Source organism: Dipteris shenzhenensis, chromosome 25 (assembly GCF_047967505.1).
Source record: "Dipteris shenzhenensis isolate YYH24624 ecotype China chromosome 25, Dip_SZ_1.0, whole genome shotgun sequence".
Lineage (NCBI taxonomy): Eukaryota > Viridiplantae > Streptophyta > Polypodiopsida > Gleicheniales > Dipteridaceae > Dipteris > Dipteris shenzhenensis.
The window spans coordinates 4,613,838-4,638,527 of NC_141620.1; the positions used below are offsets into that span (position 1 = coordinate 4,613,838).

Here is a 24,690-nt window from a genome sequence, read left to right on the forward strand (position 1 = left end):
TGTGGCGCGCAAGAAGGGGTCGCAGGGTTTGGGGCAAAAAATGTCTTACTCGAAATGCTGTTTTGGGTTTCAAAAACGATGCCAAAATGGTGAACCATTTCGATTGCCCAGAAACAGCGTGCTCGAAAAACTCCGAAAGAGTTTTTATTTCTTTGTATGGCATTGGTAGAGTCAGTGAGATCCATCGATGACTAGTATTAATGCTACCCAAATGGCAAAATGGCCAAGTTGGCTAATCAGACCATAAAGGAGCTCTTTGATTGTTTTAGGGATTCGTTGCCATATGGGTTACCTCCAAAGCGGAATGTTCAATATAAGATTGAACTTATCCTAGGGGTAGAACTTGTAAATAGGCCTCCCTATAGGTTGAGCTTTGCCAGAAGTGTTGAGGTGCGAAGGCGACTAGAGGCATACCTCGAACGAGGGAAATCCAGCCCAGTTTCTCACCTTTTGCTTTGCCTGTGATATTGAAAAAGAAAAAGGATGATACTTTTCATCTTTGTATATATTACAAAGGATTGAACAATATCACTACTAAGCATAGGTATTCGATGGCTCAGATTGATGATTAGCTAGATGCATTGCATGAAGCCATAATTTTTGGCAAGATATGTCTTAAGAGTGGCTACCATCAAATCCATATTAGAGCTCAGGATGTGTATAAAACCGCTTTTAGAAGCAAGTTTGGATGGTACGAGTTTTTAGTGATGCCATTTGGGCTTACCAAGTCTCCCGCCTTTTTGGAAATGGAAGCAAGAGAACGTAGCGGAAGCAAGCTGAAATGAAATTGCAGCAACACAAAACAAGCTACAAAGCTAGGGTAGTCATAGAGATGAAACCCTAGAATGAACCCTAACTAGTGTTAAAATATGTGTGCTGACTAATACACCCATAAACTCAACCTTTAAGTGAGGTTGGGGATAAAAACCTTAATGAAAGGAAAAAAGTGCCCGTGGTCCCTTATTACTAATAGTGGCCACTACCTTAAGAAATATAAATTTCTAACACTCCCCTGCAGTGACAATGTCACAATGTACAAGGTAAATATCAATTACCAAACTGATATAAGCTTAAAGCTTAGTGAAAAGCCTCAAACTTTGGATGAGGTAATGCTTTGGTGAAGAGATCTGCCACATCCTGCTATGTAGGGCAGAAGACCAAGCTATGCCCCATGCATGTAGCCGCCTCTGACATATTGATAATGAATTTGAACGTGTTTCATATGAGCATGAAACACATGATTCTATGCCACTGCAATGGCACTCAAGCTGTTAGTGAGAATTGGAGTAGGCTCCTCCAATGATGCATGAAGAGCACCCAGCAAACGCCTCAGCCAAATGCACGTGATTGTGGTCGTGAAGGCAAAGCATTTGACATCATCGATGAGCTCATGAGAGAGCATCTTCCTAGATCTATGATTCTCTCAATCAATCTAGGTGGCATTTCTGTGTACATCATTGCTTAGCTAAACACACCTACTACCCGTTGGTCACACACGCCTATCAAGGTTTGCGTTTTACTGGGATTGTATTGCCTTCAAAGAGTATGATGAGAGAGCAGGTTGACTAGTGTGAAGATTCGTGACTGTACAGCAGGAGATAACTAACAATACAGAGCAAAATTGGATGTTTCTAAGCGATCTTCTAAAAACTTGGCGACAAAGAAATGGAAACAAGGTCTCAATGCTTATATGACATTGCCAAGGTATATTTGTAATGGTCTTCTTGCTTCTAGTGTGACAACTTTATATCACGACTGTCAGGAGTGGGCCTTTGATGAGATCGTGGAGTAATGGACCACTTGCAGCTAAGAGGAAATGATTTTGTTGATCCTGGGGTTTTGTAGCCGTTGAAGCATTTCATTCCTTAATATATCAAGTGCTGTGTTTGGAAAACAGCTGCTATGAGTTTGTATCCGTTTAAGAAAGACAAATCAAGAGTTGATACTTTTGATGTCCTGTGGATTAGGAGAGTATTAACCATCATCTTTGAAGCTGTTGTGTCATTCATGGTATGATTTTTCATGTTTGTATAGTTTTAGCAACGTTGCAGTGGCTATGGCTTATTCACAAAGCTTGTAGTAGAGATTCTATTTCGGAAGCAGAAGACAGGCTGCTATTATAATACATGGCGTTTTGAAAAATAGGATTTGGTAATTCTTTGACATCTTTCAGGTCCACACTTATTCTCTGGAGGAGACTGCGACCATAGAACATTACTAGCATATTTTGATATTCACATTTGAATTATCTAGATTTCCAAATGTGTGCAATCCTTGGTCCTAACGGGTGCTTTAACAAAATGTGATAATTTATTCCATTCAAAACAAATTATCCAGTTCTCATGAATGAGATCAATCTCTCTCAAGCCCTACAGAGGACCCAGCACATCTGTCCCACTGACTCCTGATGGTGAAAATAAGATCTGCCTTAATGGGTGCTTTTAAGTATCTAGACTATATATTAGGTTTAGCCATTCCATGATCTTTTGCCAATTATTGGACAAACCTCTTATTGCTTGTTCCAGAAGAGTAAATAGACACACAGGATAAAATTTTTCTTTTATGACTAAGTTTTTCCACGATGTATAAACATGAGACCTTTTTTTTGTCTGTTTTTTACTGTTTCAGACTTTCACCACATATTATGACTCTTTCTTTTCTTTTTTGCATCAACAGTAATCCTGCAGGTTTACAAGGTGTTTCTCATAGCACGGTTGGGGTGGTGCAAATAAAATCAAGTTCTTTATGGGAATCTGTATCCAGCAAAATTTCTGCTATGGTTGAGGGTTTACGACTAATTATGGCTTCAAGTTATCTTCTTCACATCTGCTGCTTCTTATGGCTTACAGCAGTGGTGTCATCATTCTTTTACCTCCAGGCAAGTCTATGGGCAGCAAAGATTTATCTGTGCAAGAAATAAGAGACAATAATAGAAATTTTGAATTCTGTGTTTACTCCAACAATTTTCAAGGAATCAAAATGCTTGATGGAGAATTAGCAAGACATAAGTGATCTGTTTCTTTTGAATTAGTTGAATCACAGTCAAGGTATTGTTTCATGCTGCATTAAAATTCTAATTGAAGAAATGCTAGTATTTAAATTCTAATAGATCACAGGTCATATCCCTTAAGTTGTGCAGTGGAACTAATGAATCACTCAAAAATATTACATCGAATGTGCAAGATTCATTTTCATATTGATTTTCTTAGTGTCATTTGTTTTTTCCTCATAAAATAAGTGAGATATGTGCTAGCTTGACAGCCAACTACTACTTCACACTTATGTGGAGTCACATAATGTACGGTCTTAGTACCTGGGTATGCATTGGAAATGTTGACGTTTTGATGATTCCCAATGTACTTGTGTATTGCCAAAATTTAAGAAACATTGACAAATTCGTTTCCATTCCCAGAGAGCAAATGTGGTGGCAGGAACTGTCCAAGACCCTCTAGGCAGACGCCTGCTTCTTGCAAAGATTAACAGCTTCACTGCAGTTTTTATTTTTTTTGGCCAACTTAACATCACGGTACTGGCTTATCCTTTCTCTTTTAAAATTTTATAACCTATTTGCAGCTGTTCAGATGCCTACTATCTTGATAATTTCTCCCTCCCCTAACTTGTGGAGAAATACTGGAAAGTTCATCCATTTTGCACATTTCTTTTGCGTTTGTGATAGTTGGCTCTTCAACTTGGTTAATAGATCAAATCTATCATAGTTGGGTTCTGCAGTTGTTATGACCTGAACAATCATTGAATAGGGTATGGGATTTAACAGCACATGATTGACTATAGTCTACTTACTATAATCACCATGCGCTGTGGGAACAATCTGGGTAGGCTTTGCTAGGGCAAGGTGGAAGGATAGCTATGAGTGATTGGCTCTTGGCAAATGAGTGAGGATTTCTGAGGTTGGTAAAGTGTGACTTGAAAGCAAGAAACCCCATGGCTTAGCCCACCACACTATGTCCACAAGAGTGTGGGTAGCATATGTATCCATCAGATCGAGTCAATCTGTACAATCCATTCTACATGATCAGTGTGTATATGATGGCTAGCCAAATGTTGACGAGAGTGAAAATAGGTTGAGTCTCCTGCCCTCCCATCACAAGGCAGCAGTGTGCTACCCATATGATTGAGGCCGTGATGCTAGCAATGGTCCCTAGCACTATCCTGCCGAGATACCCTGAGAATTATCTCCCACATGCATTGAGGATCTTGATTGGACAGTTTCAGGTATCTTTGCACAGGCTACGAGTTGAGACAAGGCATGCAGAGAACATCCTGTGTGAGACGGATCTGTACTTTATGTGATATGTAGGAGATGAGATAGAGGATCATTGACATTCAGAGATCTGTGGACAGTATCGCTGTCTTTTTAGCCACAGTTGGACGACGTCTGCTTGAGCTAGAGGCAATCCACGACCTATAATCTTTAATGGCCTTCATAGATGGCCATCTTTCGGGAGACTCGCTTCCCACATGGTGGTGGATCTAGTACAGTGGACTATCTACTAGGCCCACTAGACTTTGTCTCACGGATACACGACTTCGTCTTCCCCCTCCCCCTTCCACTCGGAGCTGACCACTCATACTTGGCCTTCCATATCTCCACCACCATGCCAGCCACAAGGAGAGCTCGCCTCACGTCCCCACGCATTCAAATCCACTTTGATCGTACCCTTAAGCCAGTGTACATGAGCCACCTAGCCAAGGAGCTCCCGACTCTACTTGGAGATGATATAGACCTCACCAGCGCCTCCAACACCCTTGTCTCAGTGGTATAGGATGTTGCTATCATATCTTTTCCCACGACCCGATCCGTGCGGATCTGGGATGGGAAGATGCCTCAGAACCCTTGGTTCGACGACGAGTGCAGAGAGGCGAGAGCCCACTTCACACAGCAGCAGGTTCTGAGCCATCTAACACCGCCTGAGGCAAAGAGGATCTATCGATGACTAATACGTTGTAAGAAATGGGCTTTCCTCACACACATGATGGATGAGATTATCAGATCTTTTCGAGGCGGAGACCCAACCACTGGATCGGGATTTCTATTAGAGGGGAAGCCACCTATACCCATCACTGAGCCAGATGTGTGGCACACATATGCATGATCCCTCTATGATGCCCAGATGTAGACACCACCAGATATGTCCTCCATGCCTAGGCCCACCACTTGTCATCTGTTCACCACACAGATGTATGGGCTGCACTTCGCCATCTACACAATCGGAGAGCGCAGGACCACGAGGGCCTCCAGAATGAGTGCTTTGCACATGGACAGGATGTCCTAGCCCCAATCCTAGCACAAATGTTCAACCGGGATGTGTCACGGCTTTCCACCTACTTGGAGTACCACCACTATTGTGCCGATACACAAAGCCGGGGACCCTATGGAGACGGGGAATTATCGCACCCTTATGATTGGCCACACTTTGGCCAAGATTTATGGATCAATTCTAGAGAGGGAACTCAGCAGTCATACAAAGGGTCGGGGGCAGCAGTCACTAGGACATGCATGATTGTGGAGACAACACTCTACCCTAGATCATAGCTTCACTCTGAGGGCTATCATTGAGGAGGCGAGGTCTAGACACCAGAAAGTCTACTCATGCTTTGTAGAGCTCCGGAAGGCTTTTGACACTATCCCACGATCCTGCATGATCATGAGGTTACAGGAGCTGCAGATTCCAGAGACACTGATATGGGGGGTGATGAGCCTATATGAGTCAGTCAGAGGCAGAGTTCGTGCCCCAAGTGGCCTATCGGATTGGCCGAGAGTACGATCGGAGTGAAGCAGGCCCCCTCTCACCGACTCTCTTCGGGCTGTACATTGATGACATCACCTCTTTAATAGACCGCCGAGGTGGCGAAGGATCACTACTTGCCGATCTCATGATATAGATATTGCTATACACTAATGGCATAGTCCTTATCTCATCCTCAACGGAGGGGCTGAAGAGACATTTGGAGGCCCTAGAGGTGTTCTGTAGAGAGAGAGACCTGACAGTCAACCTTGGGAAGACCAAGGTTATGGTCTTCAACACCTCACATGCAGTGATCCGTCGACTTGGTTTCACTTATCAAGCCGAGCCGGTGGAGATAGTGCAGTCCTATACATTTTTGGGAGCAGTCTTCACAAGACCCCTTTTCACTATGACACATGCAGCCCAGGCACGACTCACACGGGAACGGGGTACTGTGGCCCGATTGGAGAGAGAGTGTTTCCAGGCACACTTTTCGGATCCACCGATGAAGTGTTGGCTTGTCGATACGCTAGTGCGACGGACTGCCATGTATGCAACACCCTTCTGGGGATGTGATCTACCAATAGCAGTGTGGAGGAGATTCGAGTGGTTGCAGGTGACCATGGGATCCAGGATGATTCAGAGCAAGCCCTTAGTCCCGCATGAGATAGTACAGACAGAGTTCGCTATGGCACCACTATAGATTGATGCCATCTTTCAGGCAGTGACTTTCATCCATAGAGTCTGGGACTTACCTCATTGGAGACTACAGAGGTTGGCTCCTAGCGAACACTTCTTTCAAGGCCTAGATAACATTGAGGGATATGTTTGAGCTCAACAATGAGGCAAGAATCTTGGACCTCGAGACAAAGCTGTACAGCATGAGGATGGATGAAGGTGGTTCGGTAGAAGAACACATCACTAAGTTGAAAGTGGCAGTTGGGAATGCTCTCTGGGAGCTATGGAGTTTTGTGACTACAATGACTGCAGGGCATAGGGAGCGCTCGTGACTTTCAAGGAGGTTGTTCCATTACTGCTGCAACAAGAAGCTTGGGAAAAGAAGTACAACAGTACTGATAAGGATGACAAGGCCGTGATAGCTAGAACAGGAGCAAAGGCAAGGGCAAGGGTAAGCCTGGCAAAAGCAACCCCAAATCTGACGACGGAGCGGACTCTTCAGATGAAGACAACAAGAAGAAGAGAAAGAAAGAGAGAAAGTGCTTCTACTGCGATGAGCCAAGACATTTTGTGAAAGATTGCAAAAAGAAGAAGGCTGATCAGAAGCAGAAGGGTGCTAGCTCAGAGTCAGATGAGTCAGCTCAGCTGATGATAGCATAACTTTTCTCGGTGGCCACTTCGTATGCTGACGAGATTAGATATGTGGACCCCAGTGTGACTGTCAAAATGCCAGACATTGAGGATTTTTTAGAAGAGGAATTAGGACCCTTTGTGAAGGTGATGGACAATGACAAGTGCGTGGAGTCATCTGGGTGCTTGGCTGGTGTTACTAGAGCAGAGGGGAAGTATTTGACAAAACCTGAGGACTCAGGGTCAGACGGTGCCTGTGACTTAGAGGGGGACGACACAGAATCATAGTTTTTTCTCCCCCACAAAGAAAGGAACCTTCTATTAATGCTTGAAAGATTTCATACAAGACAGCAGCCCCGAAGGTGCTGAGTATGGAAAAAACCCGGAAAAGGCTGAAAGAAAGAAATCGGCCTATTCGAGAGAAACTGAGCTCACTGCCTAGGGGATCTTTGGAACTGGGGCTAACAGCCAAGTGGGGGGACTATACGGCCAAGGAATCCCTCGCAGAGTGAAGATGTAGAAAACAACTGCAAGCCAAGCCTTGCAGAAACGAGCACGCCTCTCAATAGTCGCCCTGGAGTCTGGAGTCCCACGCTCCCAGGCGGACCGTAGAGGTAGATGATATCCTGCCAAATGGCAACTAAGGTAGCCGAGGGTGGAACCCGGTGCTCTCCCATCACAAGATTGCAGCGAGCTACCCAAATGTTCCAAGCCGTGATGTTGGCTACCACCTCCCAAACACTGTCCTCCCTAGAAGGAGGAGGAGCTAGGGTGTCAGGGGGGACTGCCTCGTGGGAGTGTAATCCTCTGGAGGCTCTGACCCTGTATCCGGTAGGTTGGGGAGATCTCATCAATCTGAAACGCGTGTCCTCCCTTCGTCAACCAAGCCACCATCTCTAGGTGTAGTCTCTATGAAGACTCCGTATACGTGTCATGCTCTTGAGGGCTCTCATCCAGATCCTCGCTGCGCTACGACAGCTCCATAGGCAATGCAGGATAGTCTCCAGGACACCATCGGAGCAACAATGACACTGCTCCTCCACTCGCATCTGCTCCAACCACGGGCCGATGGGCAAGCCTCCATGGGCTGCCAGCTATAAGAAGTATGAGATCTTCCTCGGCCGCAAGCTGGACCACAAGTGCGTCCACAACCTGGAGCGCACATCCCGGGGCACTCTTTGGGTCACCCAGTGTCTCTCCCTCGAGGGGGTCCACCTCGACGAGTCCATCTGAAGTCTCTTGCCAATCCGTGTGGTGTAGGAAAAGAAGGGCACCTCATCCACCGTCTCAGCTAGGCCGCCCCTGGAGGGCCAGAACCACTCCCCCGGATCCCACTGGACCTCCCTTAGGGGTCTACCCTCCCACAGCCAAAGGCGCCATCTAGAGGCGTCCTGCTCTGAGATACTGGGAGGGTCAATGTGCCACTCCTTCCCCAAACGTCCTACCACTTTGATCATCTGCCAATGTATCCCATCAAGACTCCCATCCATCTCAAGGTCACTCCCAGTGAGGGGCTGAAGTAGGCCTCCAGGTCCTACACGGAAGAAGTTGGGGTGCGTGCTGCCGCGCTGCATCAATATCCTCAAGGGAACACCAGTACGGGAAAACTGCCCCAACCATCTGGTGTCTCTCCAAATGTGAAGTCCTTCCCACTAGGACTCAGGAATGGCTAAGTCGATCTCGCCCATCCGCTGTCCTGCCCCTCTTAGATGCGCTAGGGCGTCAAGCCTCGCCTCTGTCTCTAAAGGTAGTCTGCTCCAGCGACCAAAAGACCCTGTTGGACCACTGTCCCATTGTGCCCAACCAATGTGAGTCCGCTGTCCGAGCATACGTCCCTCCTGATCTCTGACCTCTAGGTGCCACATAAGGGGCTGGCGCTCAAACTTCTCTCTGCCTTTGGGCGGAGCATGAATGAGACCCCCTGCTAGTCTCTACCAAACCGTGTGAAGACTCCTCATCAAGGGGGAGCCCTTCCCCATAAGGGGGGCCTCTGAGAAGATCCATCTATGTTAAGGCTGCCACTATCTCCCAGTGCATGGGGTGTTCCTCAGAACCCCTCGTTGTAAGAGGATCTTCCAAGGCTCTGGACTTGGAGTGAGGCCACGAACCACCAACTTGCCCAGAAGGGCCCTGCTCTGCGTCTCTGGATCAATGATACCCAAGTCTCCCAGTGCCTGCGGCATGATCACCGTCTGCCAAGCTACTTGGGCCCTAGTGTTCCTCGTGCCGTCTGAACCTGCCCAGAGGAAGTTCCATACCAACCGTCAGAGCTGCCCAATGCATCTTTTGTGAAAGCACCAGCAGGAGGCAATATACCAGGCCATGGGGCAAGGACCTGGTTTACCACTAAGGTGTGACTTGCGAGGGAGAGTTTGGCCGAGCTCCAATAGAGAAGCTTGTGCCAAACACTCTGAAGGACCGGGGCAATTTGCTGCTCTGTTGTGATGTCAATACCCACCTGGCATCTGAGGTATCTCACTGTCTGGCCCCACGGTATCCATCTGAAGCCAAAGTCACTCCCCCACTCATGGATCTCCTATGTCTCCTAAAAGCCCGTGAAGAAGCCTATGGATTTCGTTTTCGTGCCCCCGAGGCCTCGCAATAGATAGCCAGGGCACCTCTGACTCTCTCTAGACTCGCTGTGGTGCCCTCAACATACAAGGCCGTGTCATCTGCAAGCTCCGAGTCAAGGAGCTCCTCCTCTTGTTTGATTGGGAGCCTCAACCCTGTGAGACCTACCACCTGTGATCTCAAATAGTAGCCCAGAGCCTCCGCTACAAACAAGAAGAGGAAGGGAGCTAGTGGGCAGCCCTGGCGGACCGAGCGAGAGAGAGGAAAGGCCTCGCCTGTGTGTCCTCCGATAAGCATTTGACTAGAGCTCCCTACGTATAGTGCTGAAACTCCTCTGACCCATCTGTCTGAGAAACCCAATCCCCTCATAGTGCCCTCCAGAAAAGACCACTCCACCCTATCGTAGGCCTTCTCAAAGTCCAAGAGAAGGACGGCCAGCGGCTGTGACTCCTTCGTGGACCAATCCATTGCCTCATAGAACGTGAAGATGTTGTCCAGGATGATGCGCTCCTGGACAAACCTAGTCTGTGTGTCATGGATGATGTCAGTAAGATTCCTGCGAGACTACTGTCGGAACGTGATCCCAAACTAGCTCTCGGGCCACAAGATTAGTTGGGGTCATCCTCTTCGTCTGAAAGAGCTGGCTGTAAAACCCAGTGGTCATGTCAAGAATCTCCTACGGGTCAAAATGCATGATACCCTGCGAGTCCCGGAGACAGTGTAGCTGTGCACCTGTCGATCCGGGCCCAGTGGTCTGAAAAAACTGCTTCGTCATCTTGTCCCCCTGCTGCACCCATCGGGCCTTGGAGGAGTGATAGGAGAACTCAACCCGCCGCAGCTCCGTGTCCTAAAGCTTGAGACGAGCGCTCTCAAATCTGTCACTAAGCCACTAAGAAGCTGGGTCCTGCTCCCTAAGCCTCTCGATGGAGGCGAGGTCTCTCCTCAAAGCTTGCTCACGCTCCTGAAGGGTCCTCCTCCGCCTAAGGGCATGAGCTTGCAGCTCCTCACTGCTCCTTTGAATCGCATCGGCCACCCACGCAGCCCAGCCCTCACACGGTGCCATCTCTGACTGCTCCCAGATCCCTACCATAACCTGCTGAATCTCCTCGTCCTGCAAGAGGTCCTTTGGAATGTGGACCCCCTTTTGGGGGAGACCTCGGCGGGACTGATCCAAGTGAAGTACCACTGGAGAGTGATCAGACATCGTGGTATCTGCCAAAATCTCGGTAGATCCGCCTCTGCGTAATGCCCAGTCCCCAACATAGAAGCAGTCTAATCTCTCGAGCAATCCATCGTGTCTCCTCTTTTCAAAGGAGAAGAGAAGGCTGCCAGGAGTCTTGCTGAACTCTAGCTCTCTCCATGGGTCTCTGTCACTGATCATGAAAATGAACTACTCCCAGGTACTACGCTCTGCTGCTGGCATCTCAGAGAACGAGGTGCTGCTGTGCTTGTCTTCCCCAAACTCCATGTTGTTGAAGTCACCTCCAACAATCTAGGAGTTAACATCCGGAAGACACTCTGACAGCCTCCTCCAAAAGGCCGGGCAGTGCTGTCTACACATTGGGGCATACACGTTCGGGATCCCAATCCTGGACTCTCCTACCCGAACTCCCATCCAAACTGCCCATCCTGGAGCATCAAACACCTCCGGGGACACTTCTCCAACCCTGTGGAGGCAAACGGAAATCTCCAAACGGGGTGTATCTGAGATCCCACTGCACTGATCAAACCCCCCTTCCGGGGCTGAAGGACCATGAGCGTTACCTCCAATGGTAGAGGGTATGAGTCCGGAATCTCTAGATAGTTCCAGGGTCCCAACCTCCAGAAGTCCCGCGGTAAGGGACGCCCAGGCTGGAGGTTGGGAGCGGCCGACCAGGAGGACAAGCCTCGTCCCTCAGGATCCCTCTCTGAGCGGACTTGCTGCTACGATGAGGAAGTAGAAGGGGGCGTCGTTGTTCCCTTGCCTAATGGCAGGGGTGCCGAAGCAGAAGAAGCTGCTACTGAAGCGGAGAGGGGGGGGCGGGAGAGGGAGGGGTAGGGACGCGGGGGACAGAGGGAGGGGGGCGTGTGGTGAGAGTGACCATAGAAGGGGAGGCTGGGGGCGGGGGGAACCCTGGAGGGGGAGGGGGAAGCGAAGAGGAGGAGGGGGAGGGGGAGGGGTCTATGGGGGTAGGGGGAGGAGGAGGGAAAAGGGCGACCTCAAGCCCCCCTGCTAATCAGGCTCGCCAGGGCTCTGGATTGGCTCCTCCACGGCCCTCGTCGGGCTAGCGTCTGCGGCTTCCGCCATCGCCGCATCTAGAGCTCCTGGGGCTCTCTGCTGCTGCAAGGGTGGGTGCGGAGGTTGAACCTCCGAAACTGGAGGATCGGCTGGATGGGCCACCGCCCCTGCCACTGGAGGAGGTGGCTCCTGTTGTTCCTCCTTCAAGACCTCTCGATCAACCTTGTCCCTCTCCCTGCGGTTGGCCCTCTGCTTGCGGCGTTTGCGGGCCTGCGTGCTTGGATTCTTTTTCTTTTTAACCTGTGTCCAGTTCCCTTCCGAGAGGGTAACCCATGGGGTCTGAGACTCCTGCTGCTCCTGCCTGAGAGGACGCTAAACACGGGCCTGCTGACTTTGCCTACTTTGCGGAGGAGGGGGGGGAGGGGCACAAGGGAGGCCACGGGGTCAATCTCTGGGGAGGTGACCCATTTGTCTGCACCAAAGACACTGGCCTGGTAACCCGGAGATCTCCACATCTGGCGAAGTGTGCCCCCTTCCAGGGTCTCGAGAAGCATCAACTCTGGGAGGGACTCTACGCTCTCAACCATCAGCCTGATCCTGGGGACTCCATCATCTACTAGAATTGAGGCAGCGGACTCTGGCGGGGACTCGAGCATTGTGCCAAATGCCCGACCAATGGAAGGGAGGATGGCTCGATACTCCTTAGGGAGCCCTGGGAAGCAGAGTGTGACCGGAAAACGTGGAACATGATATGTTGTATCCATGTCCTCCACTGTGAACCCATGATACCATGGAAAGAGGTAGACAAGATGCGGGCCAAGGAGGATGGGGCTCTGCTCCACAAGTGTCGAGGTAGAGTCGGGGGAGCTCAGCTGGATGAGGAAAACGCCTCGTCCATAGATGGTGACCTCCTGGATGTGGTCTCCCTCTAATGCCAAGCTTGCCTGGATCCACTCTCGTACCCGTCTCCGTGTAGGCATGAGGCCCACAATTCTGCCCACAAGTGCCTTGTCCTGGAGGGATTGAACTGCCTACTGTACCTGTTGCTTGTCAGCTGGGGAAAGAAGAACCTTAACGGCTGTGGGATTCGAGGGTGCTGCCATAGAGCCCCTCTGGCCAGACCAAGGGTCACCACCAAGGTTCTTCTTTCGCCTTAACAAGCACAAGTGCTCCCGCTGCAGGGAGGAAGAAGAAAAGGAGGGTGAGAAAGAAAAGTGGCAAAGGGGGAGGCAGAGGCGAGGCAAGGTGGAGGAGGGGGCAGGGATAGAGATGGAAGAAGGAGGGCAAGGAGGGCGGAAGGCGAAGGAGGAAGGAGGGCGAGAAGGCGAAGAGGGAGCAAGTGAGGGGGTGAGAGGGCAAGAGAGCGGAGAGGAGGCAAGAGAGCGGGGGAGCCGACAGGGGAGAGGAGGAGGACGGCGGGGGTGGAGGAGAAGGCGGCGGAGATGGAGGTGGCGGGAGCGGGAGCGAGCGGGGCTGGCGAGGGCGTAGCAGGCGGGGGGGCAGCAGAGGCGAAAGCAGGAGGGGCGGGCGGGGGGCAAGGAGGCGGGAGTAGTAGGGGCGGCGGAAGCAGAGGAGGCGGGCGCAGAAGGGGAGGCAGGGAGTAGAGGGGGTGGATGGGGTGAGGCAACGGGGCAGCCAGGGGGGGTGCGGCGGCTTAGCAGAAGCTCACGGGGAGCTTAGCTACAGCTCCATTCTTTGGTCTCTATAGCATAATCCCACACTTTCCTAGTTGGATCATCAATGAATCCACAGAACCATAGTTAGAGCATGAGGTGGTAATCTGGATTTGTGCCCAGGATATGCCGTCTTACGTATGCTGTTTGGTTGTAGACCTAGCTAGACGGAAGAGCTTGGTACCTGGAGGACTTTAGACCATCATGAATCGGGTGAGTTAAAGGATGCTAGTACTTGGAGGGCTCAAGTTAAAAGGTGGGTTTGTGACCGAAGGTGGTGGTGCCATTAGGTGCTACCAAATATGGACATGTCTTTGGACAATGAACTTGCAAATGACACGTCTGTTTTTTTGGATGCCACTCCCCAAACTCTTGCCTCCTTTAGGACAGCCTTGGATTTATTTTGAATTGAAATTAATCCAATGGCTTTTGGATTTGGGAAGAGGACACCCCAGATTGGGGGGCTGATTTTGTTTCACTTGGATCCAAGGGGATATCTCTGTTTGACCTGTCAGGTCAGTGTAGGCATCTCTCACTCGCACAGCAGTTTGCTCGTGTGTTAGAGTGTATTAGGAGGAAACACCTCTTTTGGAGTTTGGCTAAACTTGACTTGGATTCTAGAGTGGTAGTTGTCATCCAGTTCCTACTGGCCACAACCTAGTATGTTTGTTCATGTTGATGCCACTGCATCACTCAGCTCAAGGGCAGATCCATAATTTATTTATGGAGTGGGCTTGATGTTTCAGCAAATGCTAGAGCCAAGAGAACTTGATTGTCCCAAAACAAGAAGTGGGAAAATGTCGTCGATCCAGATCTTCAGTGCAGGGCTTTGCTTTGCAAGTTTGTGGCCAAGGACTTTTGCCAAGATAGGAACCTTGGAAGGATGGTGATTGGGCAGCATTAGGTGGATCTTTATGTCCGTACACCTCAGGATGCCTTCCTCCCCCCTTATTACAACCATTTTGAACCTTGGGGCAGCTTCAGGAATTCTCATTAGGGGATCCCTCCCTCCTCACACAAAGAGATTTATAGGCAGCCTGTCAACTGGAATGATGTGAGACGTGAGGAAGAATGTCAATTGTTTAAAGATCTGCAGTTTACATGTTCGCTCATATGTACTATGCTTCAAGAGGTTGAATTGAAGGTGTGCAATTTACTTCTTATTGAAAGAGCTAAACAGGTGGAAGTTTTTTGTAATTCTAATGATTTCCTTTCAATTGCTTAAAAACAATTGAGAAACAAAGGCAGCTTGCTTAAAAACTTAACAAATTATTAATGTTTGCTCATATGTACTTTGCTCGAAGAGGTCAACTTGAAGGTTTGCAGTTTACTTCTTGTTTGAAAGAGCTAAATAGGTGGAACTATTATGTAATTCTAATGATTTCCTTTCAATGAAAATTACAAGGGGCCTAGCCAAATTTCCTGTTGCAAATCTGTAAATTTTTTGAGCCTGATGTATTGGAGGATGCCTTTCCTCCTTGTTTTCTCATTTGATCCTCTCGAATGAGTTCGCCGTAATATGAAACAAAACTATATAATGCTTGACTAATTTTAAACCTTAACATGCTCACAGGCCCGCTAGAATTTTATTTCCCTTTACAGCATGGATGTTTGCAAGCTGTCTTCTTTTTACTGGACAATCACTTTATTGCCTCCATAAAGAGCTAAAAGACGTGGACTTCGAAAAACGATGTGATTACCTTGCAGCTAAAACTTACTAAGGGGCCGAACAGTCAAGTATCATCTTGAAATCTGGCATTTCTAGAGCCTGAAATAAGAGAAGATGTCTTGCCTCCTTGTTTTCTAGTTTTATTCTCTCGATGCATGTCCTTGCGATATTGTAGCACAGTGGTGTAATGCTCTACAGACTTTCCGTATTTCTGAAATGATGATATCTTCTCATGTAATTGTAGTCCTGGAATCGCATGTAATTGTAGTCCTGGAATCGCATCACCTTTACAGTCTTGACATTTGCAAGCTGCTTGCTTCTTACTGCTGAGTGACTTCGTTGCCTGCCTGTTGTAACTGCATTGATTGCTGAAGAGTCTTGTGGTCCATACTATAATTAGGTTTTGCCAAACATACCAATTCACAGGTGGTCAAGCTATCTTCACGAGATTATTGAGTGAAATGATAAGCTGATGTTACCAATGGCATTTGCTCCTTAATTTTGTACATTTTCATCATGTAGTGCATCCCATTATTTTCATCTTCCTAATGAATCTTCTTGTAGTTAGAATTGTGATTGCTGTAGGTGGAGCTAGCTCACTATTGTTGTGTTTATTTATACAAATATATGCTAGGGATCTTGTGGTGTCTTGTGGTAGATTCTAAATTTGTGGTATACTTTGATGTTGTGTCTAGGGGCGCTTCCTGGCGTTTTCTGGGATCACAGTAGCACTTTGTGCATCCCCAACCATAGCCTTTGTCAACATGACAGCAATTGCAATCTCGCCCACACCGCTGGTTATCGCGATTTCTGAGGCATCTCGCAAGGTTTTGTCCTAAGCAACATAAAGAAACCTATATCTCACGCAATACAATCATAAAGCTACTTATTTTCATCTGGATGAAAGTTTTGATTTTAGGGAAAGTCACAGTGCAAGGTAAGTTTGCTAAAGTCTCCATAATGTTTCTCATGCACCAATTCAGTTTTGCTATGCAGAGCATCCTCATTTCTTCTATGGTTTGTCATTTAAACTGTTTGAATTTTCATTTTAGAAGACTGCTTTGGGTTTGCTTGGCCTTATCAATGCTTTGCTTGATTGAATCTCTAAGAAATCTTATAAGCTCTAGATAAGTGGCAATGCAAGCTGTTATTAAGGTGTTCATTCTACATCAGTTGCAACTATATGCTAATCCCCCCCCCTTGACCCCGCAAAAAAAGAGAACTATTAACTATGACCAAAATTCCAGGATAAAATCGTGTCAAAGCCTCCTACAAAATGTGGAGACAAGAAATGAGGATGTCAGAACCAATACAAAGAGTGAAAATGCCATGAAGGCCTTGTGGCAAGCTCCCACTCTCTCATGAAAGCAACTCTCTTGGCCACTGCGATGCACGAGGAAGCCCTCAATCCTGGACCAAGTGGCCATGAGGCTGTGAACAATGTCCTACTATCTAACTTAGATTGATTCATATTTGCCATGCAGTGAGGCTAGCAATAATCTCCCATACCAGACCTACAGAAGGGGAGTGAAGTCTATTCATATAGGTTGGTCTTGCATCTAGGGTGATAAGTTGAGGGATTCCTCATAATGGCCATATCCTGAATCTGCTTCCTCTTAGAACACTTGAAGACTTGACTATGTGAGATAGACCACGGGACCCCAAGTGATGTAGCAAGTACCTCTCCTCATTGTGCCAAGCATGTGTGAATTGCCCTGCCAAATTCTCTAAGCCTTTGCAACCTCAAATGCAGTGCTGAATAGACTCTAATTTTGTGAAGCACCGCAGGCATTTGGGATTTGTACCAAAAGCTTGTCTTAAAGTGTTGACTGGGAATCCATTGTACTAGAAGAGCCACAAGGATATGGAATCCGGTCCAATCTGTGAATTCGTCACCGTTTGATGCCCCAAGGCTGGGTCATTTCCTTCGGCGGACAGACCTTTGGTTTGAATCGGCCTATCATTCCTAATTGATGAATGGCAACCCATCCAGTCAATCCTCGCCCACTTCCACCGGAACATGTATTTTCTCAAAAGACGAGCTGCTACAGTTGCAAACAAATGTCGAGCTGGAGAGCTCTACTACTCTGTTCGCACACATCCATGGGTCCCACCCCTCTAGATCTGAAGCTAGGGATTGGATGCTTGGGGCCTTATTTGAGGACCTCACCGACATTAAATTATTAAGACAAGGATTTTTAAAGGTGGCTTTTGACTCTCCTGGGGATGCGAGCACTGTGCTCGTTTTAAGTCCCTTACCACTCGGCTCCAGGGAGATCTTCTTCAAGCCCTTCTCTCTCGGTTTCAACCCTGTAGAGGAGGATAGGCAAACAGCGTATGTCTTCATCAAATTTCCAGGTTTGCCCCAGGTGTACCACAGGCTCCTTGCCACGATCGGAGCTACTTTTGGATTGGTCATTGAGATCTCCCTCCTCCCTGGTTTTCTCTCTTCAACTGGCAGAGGCAATCAGATCTGATAGGGTACATAGAGTTAGGGTTATTGTCTCTAACTCTAATATTTCCAATGACCACATCATGCTCCAGCACTTGGATGCTCTCTTTTTTGGCAGAGTGTCGAGATTGCAGGCAAGCAGGATCAGTGTCGGATCTATAGGGTCTTTGGGCATTGTGCTAGCCCAAAGAAGAAGAAAAGACATAAGAAATAATGTGGTGTGGTTCCTTCTCATACTCCACAGAGGATACCTTTGGCACCACTTTGTAGGACTGCACACTTGTGTTGACGACGAGCGACACAGCTTTACTAAAATCCCGTGGTATAGTTCCTTCTCATACTCTAGAGTGTGTACCTTCGGCACAATCCAGGTTCGGAGCCGACCCTACTTGTCCTCGTTGCGTTTTTGCTATGGAATCAGCTCATCATTGCTTATGGGATTGCCGACACACCAAGATTATTTGGAGGGGGATAGCCATGCGAAGGATGCTTTTTTAGGCCGGGAGGTGCTGACATGGGTTGCGTAGATCTCCTCCCATCTATCCCAGGGTTGGCTCACACTTTATAGCATCGCAAAAGAGGCTTTAGATCCTTTCGGGTGGCCCTTGCGGGTCACCCCCCCTTCTTGGTTGGCTGGTTCCGGCTCTTCCCTTACCTAACAGAAATGTTCAATATTACTCGAAAACAAATAGGCTAGATTGGAATAGGTTTTTGCCTTGGGGGAGGGGCTTAAGGACCCCCCCCCCCCCCCCCGATTCTCCTCCAAGAATCAGATTCCTGAAATGAATCACTTTCATTCTGCCGGGATCGGAATCTCAGCTGAGATCAGCCAGGCTGCCTATCTATGCGGTGACAAACCAGTCACCGATACAATGCCCGGCAACCCTACAAGCAGCAAATAATCCCGAGAAAGGTAACTCGCTGATTTTCGGTACTTTTATTCGTCGCCCCCTCTTCATGACTTGGGGTTAGTTGCTTGGCTCTCTCTTTCGGAGCCTCAAGTATTCTATGAGAGACATGACTCCTCTTGGGCTTTATCGATTCGACACCACTTAGTTGAGCCACGCACTCTAGATGATGTTCTTGCCTCACCTTTTAGAGCCGTGCACGCCTTTGTGGAGTCTTCTTGGGAGATATTGGCAAGTATTGCAGCGTGGCATATTTGTAGAGCCAGATGCACAAAGGCACTAGATGGATCTCACGTTCACCCTTCTCACACTTTTGTCAGTATATGGACAGACACTATACGTACACTGATGGCCATCTGGGTGAGCATGCAGGGGTCCTCTCAAGCAGCTTCTACTAGGAGGGCTATGTTTTGTGGAGAATGGAGGGGCTCCCCCTTCTTCTCTGGCACTTTCAGCCTCAACTTTGGCTGTTTTCCATCTCTTTCTGAGGAGTGTTTTTTCTCATGCATTGCATGATGTATTTCCGCTTTAAGCTTGCTATCGTGGGTTTTGTTCATACTTAACGAAGCATTTTTTTGTCCAAAAAAAAAACTTTTTCGACTTGAAGTCCACAAGAATTCCTCCCTTAGGTCCATCTAGGTTTGGAAATGATCAGGGGGAACACATCAGCTGGGTCAAGGCTGCTAGGAAGAATGGAAAATGGGCAGTATATCATGAGGGTGTTTAAATCCAAAATCAAAAGACCCTTAGTCGTAAACTGAATCTATGTTTTCGATTTTCAGACTACAACATAGGTACCTTAAATAATTCTGAGTAGCTCCTTTGCACTCCTTGGGAGCTGCACTATGCCCTCCATAAGCAGATGTATTAGCTGGTTTTTTGGCTGTCCCATAGCCATGTTGGTCTCCCATGGACATTAATATGCTATCTTCCTTTCTTCCTTTCCCTCTCACATTAATTGATGTGAATGAAGCTCCCATTTTTGTTGGGTAGGGGGGCATGATAAGCTTTGGATTCGAGACTGCATAAATTTCTTATACCCACAAGACTAAGTCTTCTAGGGCTATCAGTAAACATGGAGAGAGCACTTTTTTATGGTTAGAGAGAAATTGTGATGAGTTTGAGCTCTCATATCAATGCTCTTTGTTGCAAGGAGGAATAGACTTACTGACGGCAGCTCCTCCAAAGATATGGAGCTTTTAAAATAACTTAGCTTTGCCTTCAAACACCATAGAAGTCACTTAAGAGACCTCAAGAGATATGCCTTCATGATTGTTTGATCTCTAGACATACATTGAAAGAATGACTGCTGGCTGAGTAAGGGACGTACCACTAGTGTTCATATAGACAACAAAGAAAGACTTAAAAGCTGATCAAGGCTTCTTTGTGACCACCTATGAGTAACCTATAGGTTATAAAACAATAATGTAGAAAATAGCATACTTTGTTTGCATCCCCCATACAATGGCTTCTTGGCATCTTGCATGAAGGAAGAAAATGCACTTTCATTTGCATCATTTTTTCTTTCTTCCATGTGAGTTTCTTCACCACCATCCACATCTTCAAGATCAGCATCATTAGCTTTTTCTTTAGATTCAGCTGATACTCTATCTGCAACATCAAACCTCATACACATGAGCTCCCACAGAGTCCAAACTTGCAGCCTGCTGCTGCCTTGGACGTTCTGTGGAGGGTCACATCTTTGTTCCAAAATTCTTCCCTGCACTCCCTCTGGCTGCGTGCTACTCAATGAGTTTAAGTGGCCTTAGGTGAATGCCCACCAATATTTATTAGGGGATGGGCTAGACTGCCTCCTCCAAATCTGGCCGACCCAGTGTGTTATTAGGCCAACTGCCATGTGGCAGCCGACCAAATAACACGAGTATGCAATCGGTCTTTTTATGATAATGGAGATGACTATGGACGTTGTCATTCCCCATGTGGGCCTTCTACAGTTGAGAGCTGAGCACTACAGGGCATTCCAGCCTGCATACCAACGACAGTTAAAGAGCAACGTGGAGGGCATATGTGCAGCAGTGTTCCAGAGATCCATTCAGTCAGCCTGCAGATCATCATTGAAGGCGAAGAGCAGAGGGAGAGCTTCACATTAGTTAGGAATTCTTGCAGGAGCGACAGTCCAGACTTTCTACACGTTGGAGGGAGCTTTGTTTGCTGAGAATTTTGCAGGTGCTCTACCTTTGAGCAGCTAGTGGAGCTTACACAGAGGCCAATGGCAAAAGTCGAGGAGTCTACTTCAAGAGTGCAGCAAAAAGATTCATATTTGGTACCTTACCGCAGTGATTGTTTGCTGATACATGTACTTGGTTTATACCATTAGATCTATTCTAGTGTAGCGCATTTTCCCTCTTTACTGTTCAGTAAGCACACACATTGACTTGTGTCTTTCTGTTAGCGTCTTGCATTGTCGGGATAAATCTGTTGCTTGTTGCAAGGGGAGTTGGCCCATGGCAAGCGACCACCCTATGTTTTTCTACATCCATGCGGGTAGCACAAAGTGCAGCAATGCAGGCTGCCATATGAGCAAGAGCATAGCCTGCCATGTGGCATGAAGGCCCAGCCACATGGGATGGGTGGCCTAGACTGGCTACAAAAGTCGAGGGACCTCTTGACAGATTGGTTCTACCTCATCCTTAATTAGGGTGATCACAGCTAGTGGATGCCAATTACTCGTTCAGGGATATTTTCTAGGTTGAGTTGAATACAGATCTTACGTATCCTTTTAATCACATCTCCATGTGCTAGGCGTTGCTTAAGTTTCTCCCTCCGCTCAAATTGAGGATCAGTGGGACGCCATGTGCCCACCGGGATCATGCATGTCTATTTTATTGATATTTTAATGCAAGCTGCAGGTTTAGTAGTGCTCCAGGGTGTGTTTACTTCATAGCAACGTCTCGTCCTTTTCTATAGAAATTTTTTGATTTTACAAGCCTCCTCCCCCTTTTGTTCTTTGACTTAACCTTATAACTGGGAGGGTTGTCTGTTTGCAGTATTCTCTGTTGTTTTCTTGCAAGTGGTGAAAGGAACATATTCTTTTGCAGTAAAAAAATTTCAATATGGCATGCAGGTTACCACATATGTTTTAACAAAGCCTGTTCGGGAAATCCTCTTCACTGTCACAAGTCATGATGAAAAATATAAGGCCAAGGTATGCAAACGTCAGTATGATAACTTTTATGCTTGGCTGATGCTTTCATCTGCCTAGACTCCACCATTCAATCATGCATGTAAATATAGAGATCAGGATTATTAAAGCTTTCGGGTATCTAGAGTTTGACCTAGTTGTTTAGGACCATGCAATTTGCTTAGCTTATGGGAGTGTTCTGCTTTGAGCCTTCAGGGCTGGCGAAACTTGTAAGGACAGATGTAGTTGTAATAAATGTCAAGCCATAGTATATTTTCCTTCTGAATCAGAAAACAAGCCTCATAGAAAACATGTCTAGAAGTAAAACTTTTAGAATGTATTCATGCAGAGTGGCTGCACTAGGTGTGGTATGAATGACAGTTTTATGAGAATCGCTATTGAATTGATAATTGTACTGCACTTTGTGAGCCACTAAAATCTTATCAGCATTTTTCTGCAATTGACCTCTTCAGGTTTTCATTGACACGTTTGTACAAAGATTAGGCGATGCTGCAGCTGCCGGCGTATATGAGGTCATAGGGAGTTTTCTTCTTATGGGACCATCAGCAGTTGCTGTTTGTGCTTTGCCAGTTAGACTTTCTCTAAAGCCCTACATGTCTTCATGCAGCTTCTTGCTTCCAGCTGCTTATTTTCTAACAATCAGATAAAGTCTTATATTCTTGCCACTTTGCAGGTATGCTTGATATGGTTCTTTACAGCAATGACTTTAGGGCGACGACAGCAAGCAAAGGCTGTGTCTCTTGCAACAGTTTCACAGGGTTAATCATACTGCTGTACCATATAATCCTATTCAAGTATGCACATAGTTAGTGAACTGGTGGTTAAATCACAATCTGTATCAAATTTCAAGGTCCTTATTTCATTTGAGCAGGTGCACTTACGCCATAGGAGAATAGTAAGATTCATTCTGCAGGGCGGCCCATGTAAAAGTAAGGATTGGCTTTTTGTATTTTTTAAATACTGTGGAAGTACAATCAGAGGGTCCAAAGGTCAAACGAAAAAGGATTAGGATTAATTGTCTCCCAAGCAAGATGCCCCTTTGCCTCCCTGTTGTTTCTGCTCACCAGAAAAGCTTTGGAATTTCTTGCGGCGGAAGGAGCACAGACTTTGTTTTACTAGATGAGGAGCAAAGGAAAAATCGGGATGGTTTTTAAAGCAATGATCTGATAACACATTGTATTTTATTCGTAGTAACAGCACAAGATTCAGGACGTAATCAAATTGAGGTCAATTATCGTAAGCTGCTTGAGGTCTGTGCATTTGCCTTATTCCCGAACAGCAGATTTTGGTGGACACAAGCTAGATTGCTGACAGAGAATCATCTGTCTCTTTGGAGCAGGTAGAGGGTGGGACTGGATTTCACAGAAATAGCAGTTGGGAATGCATCATTTAATTAGTAATCTATTGAATTTTGCAGACTTCCATTTGATGTTATGAGTGGCAATTTGGGATCCTCCTGATTTTTTACTCCATAGAACATGAGTTACAAAATAGCTGACATTGCAAATCCATATTACTCTCTTTCACAAGCACTGGTTAGAGGACCTTCAGAACCTGGTTTAAACCTTGTCCCCCCAGGACCCCTCCCCTTCCCTGAAAAGAGCACCTTCTATTAAATGCTTTGAAAACATTACAAAAGGCCAGCTATTCATGAAGTGCTGATAGAGGAATCTGACTGCCTTGCAGCCTACTTCTCCATCTCTCAATTTTCTATGGTAGCGTGGGAGCAGGTGCCAATAACCATGGTGGTCGGCTATACAACCAGCCAATGCCTCGATTTGTGAAAATATATATGATACCTGTAGGCCAGGCCTTGCAAAAATGCTCACAATGCTTGGCGGTCTTCTTGGAACAGTGTGTACCTTGCTCGTAAATCACTTATATGATATAGATAAAGTCCAGCCAAATGTTGAAGAGCTACCCATCACAAGGCTGCAGCATGCTACCCAAACATTCCAGGCCATGATGTTGGTAACCGTTTCCTAGACACTGTCTGCTGACAAGCAAACCAAGGGGTGCTGTCTAGAGGGTGGAGTGGCTTCATGGATATTATAGCAGGTCACGATCTTCCCACTCACCAAGAAGGCAGGACAAGCTAGATGCTACTTGAAGCCTAGAATGTGCTACACCTTGCAACTATCTTGAGCAAGCACTACCAGGCAGTGACAGCACGTTCCATCCCTCCCCATATGCTGTAATTGGGGAGAAGTAACCTGGTTTAAAACTAATCCAGACCTTTTTATCTTGCCGTGATTCACAAAAAGATCAAGGACAGCTATAGCCACCAGCTTGTTCTGAGCAGGGAGTGGTGCATTGGGAGGAAGCAGTTGTCAGAGTTGGAATTTTCTCATTCAGACCCCAAGGCTGATAAGAGAGTCGGGAAAGAATAATCTCTATGGAAACAGCAAGAGACTTAAAAGAAAGTTTTGTTCAATGAAATTCAGATTGCTCTTTTAGGATGAAAGGATGAGAAAACCACATTACTAAAAGGTTCTTCCAAGATTTGTGGATGGACAGAGCAGACCGGCCATGAAAGAAAATATACAAAGCACTCAGAGAGAAGTTTCCTTGGGTGGCTCGTGATGAGCGTGGGTCTCCCTGGTCCCAAAAAGAGGATAAGAGATATACGGAGTATCATTTCAGAGGCATCTTCTCACTCTCGAGTCACTGTAAACTCTAATTTCAGTGCTTTTAGAAGTGCTGCCATTCGTACCTTTGGTCTAACGACATTTTCCTTCTTGGACCAAGTGGTTCTAGCTTCCTCAAAAATTTCATTCAAGAAGATTTGGATACTCTTCTTCCAGTCTCTCAGTCTAGCACTGACTTCCTCAAAGATTTCATTTGGGAAGATTTGGATACTCTTCTTCCAGTCTCTCACTCTAGCACTGACTTGTGCTAGTCAGTTGAAATTTAAATAATGCGGCTGATTTTGCACAGAACAATGTGGATGGGGTTTCATGCATGCCGAAGAGGAGTGGTGT

At 46.9% G+C, this 24,690-nt stretch overlaps 1 protein-coding gene across 7 annotated transcripts in view; it reads left to right on the forward strand.

Annotated features, from left to right (window-relative positions):
- LOC147885337 (TLC ATP/ADP transporter) overlaps positions 1 to 23,068 on the forward strand; it is a 68,022-nt gene extending 44,954 nt beyond the window's left edge. For 4 of the 7 annotated variants that reach the window (XM_087396591.1, XM_087396594.1, XM_087396595.1 and 1 more), the window contains 6 exons: positions 2,677 to 2,882; positions 3,417 to 3,526; positions 15,882 to 16,013; positions 21,632 to 21,712; positions 22,162 to 22,278; positions 22,383 to 23,066. In XM_087396591.1, the coding sequence (XP_087252717.1) occupies positions 2,677 to 2,882; positions 3,417 to 3,526; positions 15,882 to 16,013; positions 21,632 to 21,712; positions 22,162 to 22,278; positions 22,383 to 22,472 (736 nt within the window). In that variant the 3' untranslated portion in view covers positions 22,473 to 23,066. Of the gene's footprint in view, positions 1 to 2,676; positions 2,883 to 3,416; positions 3,527 to 15,881; positions 16,014 to 21,631; positions 21,713 to 22,161; positions 22,279 to 22,382 lie in introns of all 7 variants that reach the window. The other 3 variants (XM_087396592.1, XM_087396598.1, XM_087396593.1) reach the window with 2 other exon arrangements.
- The last annotated feature ends 1,622 nt before the right edge of the window (positions 23,069 to 24,690 follow it).